At 43.3% G+C, this 12,291-nt stretch overlaps 1 protein-coding gene across 1 annotated transcript in view; it reads right to left on the bottom strand.

The window, feature by feature from the left end:
- ADAMTS9 (ADAM metallopeptidase with thrombospondin type 1 motif 9) overlaps positions 1 to 12,291 on the bottom strand; it is a 172,673-nt gene that overhangs the window by 81,315 nt on the left and 79,067 nt on the right. The window contains exons 23-27 of the mRNA XM_007445670.1: positions 12,142 to 12,261; positions 9,425 to 9,529; positions 9,127 to 9,294; positions 6,906 to 7,175; positions 1,675 to 1,836 (exon numbers count right to left, since the gene is read on the bottom strand). Of these exons, the coding sequence (XP_007445732.1) occupies positions 1,675 to 1,836; positions 6,906 to 7,175; positions 9,127 to 9,294; positions 9,425 to 9,529; positions 12,142 to 12,261 (825 nt within the window). The remainder of the gene's footprint in view (positions 1 to 1,674; positions 1,837 to 6,905; positions 7,176 to 9,126; positions 9,295 to 9,424; positions 9,530 to 12,141; positions 12,262 to 12,291) is intronic.

Raw genomic sequence — 12,291 nt, 5'->3', positions numbered from 1 at the left:
TCTAAGAAGTTGTCACCAACCTTTGTCTATTTATTCTGTGACTCTAGTCTCCATAGACCTTTCTGACGTTCAAATATTTTATGTTATCTCTGAATCTGAGGATAATGATGGCTTTCCCCTAGGATGAGTAAACAGTGTGGTGGGAACATTGGATAAGGTTCTGACTGTTGGCTAGACCCACACTTCTCAGGCAGGAACAAGTTGTATTTCTTGGACAGTACCGCTGTGCTCACATCCAGGAACACTGACTGTTCCCCTGCTGTGTCAAGGCCAGATCTCCCACAGAATTTGGAATGATCTGGTCCGTGCTGACAGCCAGCATCCCAGCAAATGCGTGTACTCTCCTGGCTTCTATCCAATTACAGAAGCTTAAGCACAGGCCCCAAGGGACAGAACTTTACGAGGAGTTTTGGGAAACCCACAATACACACGTCTCCAAACCTGACTTCCCCTTCCGGCCTTTCAGCAAAGCCCTCCAGAATGACGTATTATCACCGAAAGTTAACAAACTCTCCGTTATGAGTGCCTATGACTACTAGGTTACGTGGATGAAAGCATGCAATGTGGACACGTGATTTCGTTTAGCCAGGGGTGTGGACAAACATGCCCGTCCATCTCATGTGTCTTTGTTCCCCTCTTGGCAGGGTGTGGGGGGGGGTCTCCACGATGTTAATCCTCGTGTGTTATTTTATAAATTTTACAGTCAAGACAGAACAACTCAACAAACTCTAAATATGGGTTCTCCCTGTGGATTCAAGAGTAGGGAGATATATTCTTTGTTAATTAAATACAAAACAATAAGCATCTAAGTCCTACACATGATAGTGGCCTAAAACCCCATTCGATAATAATAGTAATGCTAATCAGTATTATTGGGAGTAATAATACTGATTATCATTATTATAAAAGCAGTTAACTGTGATTGAAGGCTATGGGCTAGGCTTTTGACACGCACTATCTCATATAATAGATGTGAACACTGTAAAGTGAGTGCCATTATTATTCCCATTTATAGACGAGAATACAGACATTTGGCAAAGTTATATTATTTGTTAAAGCCACAAAGCTTGTAAGAGCCAGGCCTGGGAATGGGACCCAGTTTTGTCTGCTCCAAATATTCTATTGCCTTTCATTGGTCATAGCAGGCAATTCTTAAAAGGTAACAGCTGAAGAATTTTATTATTTGAGACTATACAGCTAATTATTCATTTCTACCATTAAAATGCATCATCACCTTTGATAGGAATAACAGCTCCTATTCATTCTGGTTCATCAGGGATTTGAAATATTAGGAGACACGATGCCATGGGAACAAGGGTGCATCACAAACACCCCAAAACTATGAAGAAGATGGCAAAATTTCCATTGACTGATTTAACACACATTTTCAATCACTTTAAAAGCACCCATGTTTTAATCAGCAGAGGTTAACCATTTAAAGTAGCATTTTATCTGCATTCTTTCCTAACTCTTCTCTCCTATGCAGTCAAGCTGTCTCTACTTGGTAATAAATGCACTTTTAAAATAGTCCAGAATTAAGACTGTTCTCCTAGTTAATCTGAAATCAAGAAGCTTTAACTAGAGCTAGTTCTTTCCTTCAAATAAACTATGAACAATAACACTGTTTGGTGTTTGTTTTTTCCCAAAGGATGTATAAGTGGAGTTTGCTCTCACCTCTCCCCAGCTGCCATAAGCCCACTGAGGGCAAGGGCCAGATTCGCAGGATCTCTGCTCATCGGGTTTGATTCTTTCCACGCAGTCGTTGGCGGTGTATCCATTTTCATCCTGACACACAACAACGCGCCGCTGGGACCCACCAGCACAGGTACTGGAACACTGAACACAGCAGACATCAGTCAACAGGTTAATCCCTACCTCGATCTCCATCTCAGGGACACAAAAAGCAGCTGGTTGAAGGATCAGAGACAAATGTGGCAGAAACCATTCTCAAGTCGTCCACAATGGACAGAGAGCAATCCTGAGAACCTCCCTCCTGTGGGGCTGTTTAAAGTTCACGTCTTAGCAGCACCTGCGGGGCAGAAACACGGCTTCCCCCTTGAGCAGGTTAGGTCTCAGTAGGTGTTTAATCAATGCCTAATGAGTGATCATGTCTTGGGATTTCCAAAGCTGTCCTATTCATCCTTTGCACCTCTGAGAGGTTACAGACGTGCTGACTGACACCACAGTCTACTGGGAGATTCTCTTCTTTTCAAAACTGCAAGCGCTTATTTAGAAACAACATTTAACCTCCCTTTCAACACCGGGGTCAAATCACGTGATTCAGGAATTGCCAGTTGTTGAAATTAAGCTTCTGTACTAACTCCTTCAATTACCCAAGGAAAGCATCACGGAATGTCACTTACATATCATTTCCTTGCAGGTAACGTTCCCGTCTCTCCCTTGGCAAAAGCCTCTACTTCGGAGGCTAACGGTAGCAAGATTTGTTTTCCTTCTTTATTTTCATTCCCCAGTGAACTTGAATTCCATATTGACAGACCTCTCTTCAGGTGCACGAGCCTACTGCTTACTCCCTTTCACGGTTGTCATAGAATTATGTTCACCCTTCAGCTAATTTCCCACACAAGCTTCTCATAGCTCTCTTACTTATCTACATCTCGAGTGTTTTTTTCTCTCCATAATTTCCTTATCTTTTGAAACCTGATGTGTTTGCTAGTCTCCTTCACTCTGACCCTTAACTTGTACAATCTGTTTGCTTGTAAAACAACCACCTATTCCTCCAAGCAACCCAATTCTCAGGAATTATCAAGTCTCCCACCGCATATGCAACATTGTTTTGAGTTCCGGGTTCCAATGGCTGATTTGTGCTATCAAACCCCAGCTCAAACCAGTATTTTTTCAAAATACCCATAAATACTGCTCCTTGCTGGTTGGCTTCTTCCATATAAAGATGTGAAAATGTTTATTTTTTGCTTATTGTACTGGACTTCAGTTCAATTTCCCTGCCTATGCTGGTCAAATTATGAATGATTTTCAAAAATACTGAGTTTAATTTTTAAATGTAGAGCAGGAAAACAGATTTATGAATTCTGTCTGAGCAAATATTTAGTGTTTTTTTTTTTTTTTTTTGCGGTACCCAGGCGTCTCACTGTTGTGGCCTCTCCCGCTGTGGAGCACAGGCTCCGGATGCGCAGGCTCAGTGGCCATGGCTCACGGGCCCAGCCGCTCTGCGGCATGTGGGATCTTCCCAGACCGGGGCACGAACCCGTGTCCCCTGCATCGGCAGGCGGACTCTCAACCACTGTGCCACCAGAGAAGCCCGGTAATGTTTGATTTACAAAAATCATACCTCTATTCTCTGAGAGTTCTGATACACTCACTCGAAACTTAAAAATATTTGTTTTCTACTTTTAAACAGCTTATTATGTGAGAAACACAGAGAACTATTATTTTAATCGGCTTTGTTTGGGGACAAGAATTTAAAACATTAGGAAGGACCTTCCATATTGTAAACAGATTTGGAATATATATATTTTGGCCCTTGAATTTTTCCTTTGATAATAAAATCTTGTATTATTTGTTTATTATGTCACCTGTGTTATTGTCCCAATAAAATGGTAGGCTCCTTCAGAAGGGATCAATGTCATACTTGTGTCCCTATTAGATCCTATAGTGCTGGTCACAGGATCTACTGCCTGATCCAATTAGCGTTTCTAGAAGCAACAGTTCCATAAACCACATGCTACCCTCCCTTCAATATGGCTGAGTGGAGCAAGGAAGGATAACAAATCCAAGGTCAACTAATCTACTGGCTGCCCAGTGACCAGTCAGATGCTTCCTATTGAGAATCTGACCAAACAGATATAGTGCTCAGCTGGGGGCCAAGCAATTGCGCCATACAGTCTAGAACTTGTGCTTGCACAGTTCTGAACCCAGCATCGGCCTGGGTCTTTATACTCCCATACACAGGTGACGTATTGTACATCATCTTTCTCCAGGTCCAATTTTGCCATTTTTTGATTAACAGGGATTCTTAGTTCCATTCTCATGTTACAGAATTTCACTCTGGACTTACTTTGTTAACAGTTTTCCTGTCCTCTTTAGATGCCATATTTTCCCAGGTAAACGTTCCTTCGAACAAACCCTGTACCTATCATCCACACTGAACAAAACAAGAGAGAATGGCCACTAGGGAAGCAAGAGATGATGGACATCTGGTATTTTTATCTGCCTACTACACTTCCCCTTAGCACCCGGCAGCCCAATTTTCCTTTAAGGAATCATTTCTCTGCCAATGGATGTCATCTTAGTGGCACTGTGTTTTAAGATGCTCTACATTTCCCTGATCAAGGAGTAAGAGGAACGGGCTGCCAGTCAGACTTTCCTGGGAATTTGAATCCTGAGCAGAGCAACTCAAGGGTGGTTCAGAGTAGAAAAGGGCTCATTAAGACAGAAACTCCTTAAAGAAATGTATCATACTGGGGCTTCCCTGGTGGCACAGTGGTTGACAGTCTGCCTGCTGATGCAGGGACACGGGTTCGTGCCCCAGTCTGGGAAGATCCCACATGCCGCGGAGCGGCTGGGCCCGTGAGCCATGGCCGCTGAGCCTGCGTGTCCAGAGCCTGTGCTCCGTAGCGGGAGAGGCCACAACAGTGAGAGGCACATACCGCGAAAAAAAACCCCCCAAAAAAACAAAACAAGAAATTATACTGTAGATACTGTTGCATCTAGAGATCAGAGATTGGCATTTGGCCTGGGGCCCAAATCTGGCCTGCAAGCTGTTTTTATAACTAAAGTGTTATGGAAACACAGCCATTTCCATGTGTTTACACATTGTCTATGCCTGCTTTTGTGCTAAGACAGCAGAGCTGGTTAGCTGCAACAGAGACTGCATGGTCCACATAGCTGAAAATATTTATTACCTGGCCCTTTGCAGAAAAAATTTGCCAACCCCTAGCTAGATCCCTGAAGGTGTTCTGGTCCCAGTTTCTACTGGGGCTAAATGAACAGTATTGTTTGTTTTGCTTTCCCTTGAAGGAATCAATTCCTTTTCTTTTGCTTGCAACCAGAGACCCCTAGTTGGTAACACACCAAAAAACTTACAGAAGGTTCTGGTTTACGCAAAAATATACTGTAAAATGAGGTTCTCATTCCAGAAACTACTGAAAACGTTAGATTCCCATTCTCGAGTGTTCATGGTTCTATGCTGCCTTTCCTGCTGTGGCAGGCAGGAAGAACCATGCATCCCGAACCACGCAGAGATGTATACACATGCCACACTCTCCTGGGAGTAAGTCAGGCACCTCAGCCTACAGCTGAAAAATCACATTGTCCACCTTCAGCCTCACTTAACTTAGAAAAAAAAAAAATCCCCAAACAAAAAACAGGCACAGTGAGAAGAATGGTATTGCCCACTGCTGCAGAAAGGTTACCTAATCCTCCCTAATTGGGAACTCTGCCCAAGGGCAGAATCATTCAATCTTAAAGGAATGCATTGTCCACAAATGTAGTCCTAAATAAGAATAGCTTTCAGTGCCTTTTTTTTTTTAAGTTCTAGTGTTATCATTAGAATACACATGTTGGAGTTGTGAATTTTTTCCACTGGAAAAATCATGGGACACTCAGTGATGACCTCTCTTGATCACCCTTTAATTTCTCAGAACCCAAATTTCTTCTAACCCAGGCAAAGGAAGCCTCAAAGTGGGAAGTAAGGGAGGAGAAAGAGGTGGTGAAGGTCCCAGGCAGATGTTCTGCTTACAACCAACAGGTGCAGTGTGTGAAAACACTCAGTGGCTATCTGCATTCACAGGAAAGTAAACCTAATTTACTGAAACATAACCATGGTGGGAAACCGACAGGTTCCTTCTAATGCTTTTTAGTCCAGAAATAATTGAACACAATTAACAGTACTAGAAGGAAATAAATAGTAAACAATTAAAAAGAAGACTTCATGAGTGATTAATAAACACCAAACTCCCCATACCTCCCCAGGGTCTCTTACTACCTACCCCTCCTGAAGTTCCTTTAGACATGTCCAGTATTCCACAATAAAACTATTTTTTGGAAAGTTATTCAATAAAAATTCTGAAACTTTCGAGAGCATATTTTTCCTTTGAATGCTAGCTAAATATTATTTGTCAAGGTCTTCCTAATTTGAAGGACAAAGATAACGATAACAATAAAAATAATCATCGACATTTATTAAATTTTCACGATGGTGGGCAGAGTGTAAAACACGTTATTTGCATCGTTGTATTTAATTCTTACGACAACCCAAGAAAGTTGGAGTTACTGTTAACTTTGTTTCACAGATGAGGAAACAGGCTCAAAGAGGAGAGGGGACCTGCCAAAGACACCAAAATGTGAAAGTGCAAGTCCTTGGATCAAACAGAGGCATCTTTCCTTAAAGCCTGTGCTGATAACCATTCAGTTACGGAATTTTCCCTCTAAGCACAGATTTTACCCAGCCTACTCCTTCTCTCCTAATCCATGACAATGATCTACTACTACAAATGGCATAGAAATTGTGCCACGTCAAGACTACACTCATCGGGAAAATAGCAAGAAGGAAAATGACTTTCATTAAAAACTCCCTTTCAGAAAAGTTCTTTTGCCCTTTTAATTTTCCTTCAGGTAAGAGCTGCCTGCCACCTCCAGGATCAATCATCACAGCTTCACATTACCTTCCAGGAAGCTGTCTGATCAAATCATCCAGCAGTGACACCCCCTCCCCTCCACCCAGTTAAGGTAGCTTAGAGGTGCGGGCAGACTGTCTCAAGTGACACCTCTTCTGGGACTGCAATTAACCTCAACAAATGAAAATGCACAGCGTCAATCCCTTCTGACATAAATATGCTCCAGAGGTGTTTCTAGTTTGTTTCCCTCCAAGCACTATATCAAATGAAAGAGAAGAAAGCAAATTCGCAAAGCCTTCAGGGAATACTCACTGCTCCCCAGGGGCCAGTCCTCCACTGGTTTCCTCCGAGCACGTGGGTGCGGCTAGGGCTGACGCTCCTGGGGCGATAACCCTCGTTTTGGAAAGGGTGCTGAGCGAGGCCACTGTCTGGGGTCCGCTGAGGGCATGGTGACATGGAACAGTCCTGGTCGGTTTCTGGGATATAATCCGGGTCACACTCGATTTGATCGATCACGTGGTCACTGTAGTTGACACAGACCACTTGCCGGGTGGTCCTCCCTTGCCCACACGTCACAGAGCACTACAATGGACATTCAGAAAGAGAAAGGGTGGTTCAGCCAGTCGTTCAGGCCCAAACCCCTGGCATCTCCCCGTCTCTTTTCTTCCCACCTCATGGTCATTTTCATGCAGAGGCCCTGTCGGCCCAGTATGCAAAATACATCCCCATCAGCCACTTCCCACCATCTCAGCCATCACCTCCCTAGTCCAGGCCACCGCCTTCCCTTGCCAGGATGCAGTGGCCTTTCAGCTGGGCTCCTGTTTGTAATCTTGACGCCTTCCTCCCAACCCAAGCCTGTTATCCACATATCATAAACCATGACCCTTGCAAACAATAGTCAGATCATGTCATTCACCTAGTGACTTCCCAATCCACTGTGAATAATGTCCACAGTCCTTACCTTGACCTAGTAGGCCCTTCATGATGTGGCCACTGGCTACTTTTTTTTTGGTGGTGGCATGCGGGCCTCTCACTGTTGTGGCCTCCCCCGTTGTGGAGCACAGGCTCCAGATGCGCAGGCTCAGCAGCCATGGCTCACGGGCCCAGCCGCTCCATGGCATGTGGGATCTTCCTGGAGCGGGGCACGAACCCGCGTCCCCTGCATCGGCAGGCGGACTCTCAACCACTGCGCCACCAGGGAAGCCCCTGGCTACCCTTTTGACACATCTCTTATCACTCTCCACACTGCACTCCAGCCCCATGGGCCTTATGGATGCTTTCTGAGCAGGCCAACAACACCCCCGTCTGAGGGTCTTTGCAGCTGCTCTACTTTCTGCTGTACAACATGGATATCCATGTGGTTCACTGCTTCACTCCATGCAAGCCCTGCTCAATGCAATGTGAGGCCTTTTTTGACCACCCTGTCTAAAAGCATATCACCTCTTTCTCTCTGCCATTACTGTGTTTGACCTTTTTTCTGGTACGTATCAGTATCTGGTGCTATATCATATATTTATACCTTTATTTGCTCATTGACTGGAATTGCCATTGGAATGATCTTCATAAAGGCAAGGACTTTCTTATTTGTCAGTCAGTGCTCTTTCTGAATACCTGGTGAGTAGACAGATGGATCTGATAGATGTACGTGTGTATGTTTGGAAGCTCAGGGCGTGAGAGTGAGATTATCTACCATTTACTGAGCACCTTCTTTGTTCTAAGCATTTAACAGACAATCTCAAATAATCCTTACAACAGCCTTATAAGATAGATATTCTTTTTGGCCTCTTTTAAGAGCAGAAGAAACTGAGGTTCAAGGACTAACACCAGACTGCTCAAGGTCATGCAGCCAGTTAATGTCAATGTCGGGATTTTTACACAGCTCTCTCTGAAACCAGCTCTCACATTTCATATATGTATTATGGTATTTATTGAGATATTCATCTCCATTCTCTTCACCTGTCCTAAGCTCTGTATTTCCTGGAGTCGGGAGCTTTTGCAAGGCAGAAAGCAGGAGTTACCTGAACACAAGGGTTTTTCTACTTCTATAAAAGTCCGCAGGTGGTTCCTGGTGTGCACAGGAGGCTGGGTCCCCAGCATTGCCTGAGGGTTCCTGCTTCTCCCTCTCGGCAGGGAAGCCAGAGGCACAGGACTTGAAGGGACCATGGGATGCAGGAGGCATCCAGATGCAAGTTGAGGCCCTCCCCTTACTCCCCCCACTTCTCCCTGCTACTTCTGGTACTCCACAAGCCTACTACATTCTAATGTGACTTGGCTCAGTTAAGACTGCATTTTCCAACCAGCCCAACAGGATGTGGGCTTAAGGGGTTGTAAGTTGACTTACACATTTTTTAAAAATGTGCATTTCTCGCACATCTGGCCAAGATTCATACCAGCTGCACATAAGCGGAGAAGAATATCTCACAACCAAGTCCAATTATAAAACAGCGCCCGTTGACCTTGGGGACCCACGACTAGTCATCCTCCTTACAGCTCCCCCAGTCCTCTCCCAATTCCAAAGAATTCACTTGCTTACCGGGTTCCAGTCCAGAGCCTTCCACCGCCCACAGGGGGTCACAGAACATTCCTCCTTTGCCACTGGCCTAGGGAGGGTTGCACAGGCACTCTCGTCAGCCACAGAGCCATCCTCGTCCCGACAGCTGACATATCTCATCCGGGTACCTTTTCCACAAGTGGCTGAGCACTGTGTGTTGGAATAAAACAATGCAGAAATGTTATCTGAAACAGTCACTCACTGCATAGAAACCTACTTTCTCAAGTCGTGTCAGAACGTCTGCCTTCCCTCCCACCCTCTCTACTTATTCCGTTCTTACTGGTGTCCAAGACCCAAATCGCCACTGGGTCCTTGGAGCACTGTGTGTGCTTCTCCTTGCTTCCGGGGCAGCGGGGGGAGGGTGACAAGACGGTAATTCACAGTCCTAGACGCGGACGGGAAGAAAAAGCCAAAGTTACCTTTCAGTCATGGCGTATACAAATATAAGGACTAAGAATTCTAAGATCTCAGGCTTCTGGGTGATTTGGGGCGAGTCACGTGACACCTCTCAGCCCCAACGACAAATTCAACTGTGAAATGCGATATAATCTGAGTCCCTTTGTGGGTGCCTTAATTCAAAACCACATTTCTTTAGCTGTCTGTGTGAAGAAGGTATTGTAAAATGACACACAATTTAGGAAAGAGCAGCGTACCCTTTTAAAATGATTAACTGTTAATTTTTTCAAACATTCTGCAAGCCAGTTTCTGTTCCTACATTTCAATTCACTTCCTCATCAGATTTTGCTAACCATGAACTTGCTTTCCGAGTGTACCCGCAGATAGCTCCTGAGGCCCCGACGAAGGTCAACTCTAGACACAAGAGGTGTATTCAATATCACAAAGCCTAGAATTTATATCACACCCCTCAATCACTCAGAGGCAGTTCCTATGATGGATTGAGGTTATCCATGCGTAGGTAATATTCCCAGATTTCCAAATGGGAAATCGGAAGTACACACCTGTTCACAATCATTCCCAGCCTCAGCGGTTATCAAATGTTCTTGGATTAAATACATACTCATTAAATGCCCAGGATGCCCGGGCACAGTGCAAAGTGCTGGAGGCTCAGTGCTGAAGTGACTTTAGGAAGTTTACCAATTGAACAGGAAATTCTGTTATTTGGTTCAGACCTTGCCTACTCCTCTGCCTGGGGTCCAAAGAATGGCACAGGGAACTTGTCGCACAGTGAAAAATTTATTCACATGCTGCAGCTGCAAGAGCTGCCCTATACTATAGTCAGTCGTCCATGGATATTACTGAATAACTTAGAAACGTATGTTGTGAATCTCTAAGGGAGTCGCTAAGACCTTACTCTCTCTGTGTTTAGATGTTGCAGCTAATTCCCAGGCATTTATCATGCAGTGGGTTGGAACATTTCAATAAAAAAAATAAAGATGACACAAGTCACAAGCGGTGTTTGGTTAACTGATCAGCAATGACAGCATGAACAACACTGCCATATTCATTTCCTTTTCTGAGACTCTGCATCCATCAACAACACATGTTGCCAAGTAGCAGACTGAGGGCACTCAGAGCCGAGGCAGTACAGTGGCCAGATGGGGCCTCAGAGCATAACTTCTGGGTGTAGTCTGGGTTCAAATCCTGTCTTCTGCAATTAGCATAGCCGATCTGCAAACCCCAGTCTTCCCTTTACATATTCTCCTTACACAAATGATGCCAAAATCAAGGTCCACATGGAATAATGTGCTGGTGAATGATTACCAACTAGCTCTCTCGAGAAACAAGGCGTGCTTATGCGTGTGTACAGATATGTATGTGTATATACATATATACATACACACACATTACATGCACCTATGCATGTATATATATGCTTGTTTATTATAAGCTTTTCTGATATAAAGAATGTGTAGTATAAAATTTACAAATAACAATAAAATATACAATTCTTTAATTTAAATTTCATAGAGCCATTGATTCTTACAGAATACTTTTGTTGTTTTTGCTGAACTCTTGAATCTGTGGCTGAACGATGGTTGTCATTGCTGGACAAGTGTAGTTCTGACATGAATGTCAGTTGATATTTTGTTTACACTTAAGAGTATCGTGAAAGAGAAACAATGAAGATGTATGTCAGAACTTTGCTCACTCACCCGATGACATGAACAATTTCTTTGCTGAACCAGCAAATAATTTTCAAATACCAGAAAAATATTTCCTTATTTTTTTATGCTATTCACAACATAACAGCTGCAGACATAAGACTTTTAAAAGTTTAGTCTGCATTATTAACATTTGTTCCCTCACTTTTTTGAGTCTAAACAATCAATACAACAATCAATTAAACTCTGAATTACAGCACCTACTGATTTCTGTGGTGTAAGTACTCTCACCATGGCCAGTTTCAAGCTACCAACTTGATATCAATGAACAGAGTTAAAAAGGGATGTGCAGTAGCTCACCACTATACAGTATTTCCACCTTGCAAATATGTACAAATGCAATGCAAATGAGAGTGAACTACAGGAAAATAATTAGAAAGGGAAAAGTACTTCTCAACTTAAGTTTTAATATCATCTATTTATTTACAGGTTTTTATTTTCAATTTTTAATAACGGCTGAATTTAACAACCAGCTTGCAAAATTTCTGAAAATTTACCAACCATCGCTTGTGAGCCAGAACAAGCCAGCTCCAGCACATGCAGCCTGAACATATGATACTATTTGCCAAACCCTACATTGAAATCATTAAAAAAGTCTGAGTTCAAGCAAACCAGCCCAAAGAGTCAACCTTTGCCACCCAATAAGAATCAGAATCAAGCCTACATACAATTCCAATAAGCAGAGAAGAACAAAACTGGTACATCAAATATTAGATCCAGAATTTAACAAGTAAATCCAGAACAATTTAGTTAGTCTACTGTTTCCTCTACCTACATACTTAACTATGAAAGGACTTCAGTTTTGACTGAGCTCCTGGGAAGTTTTGGCATCAGTGCCCAAAGCCAATAACTGATTTTGACAAAGGAAATTTACCTGGGTATCAGTTGGTCTAGCTGCTGCATTGCAGTCATTGTCATCCACCACTGACATGTATGTCCCAATGATGCATTTCACTGCTCTTAGCTGGTATCCCTGTCCACAAGTGACACTGCACTGGGGGAAAGAAGTAAAACGAAAGTATAT

Source organism: Lipotes vexillifer, unplaced genomic scaffold (genome assembly GCF_000442215.2).
Source record: "Lipotes vexillifer unplaced genomic scaffold, Lipotes_vexillifer_v1.1 scaffold239, whole genome shotgun sequence".
Taxonomy (NCBI): domain Eukaryota; kingdom Metazoa; phylum Chordata; class Mammalia; order Artiodactyla; family Lipotidae; genus Lipotes; species Lipotes vexillifer.
The sequence above is the reverse complement of the archived record's forward strand: the minus strand, read 5'-3'. Positions and strand labels throughout refer to the sequence as shown.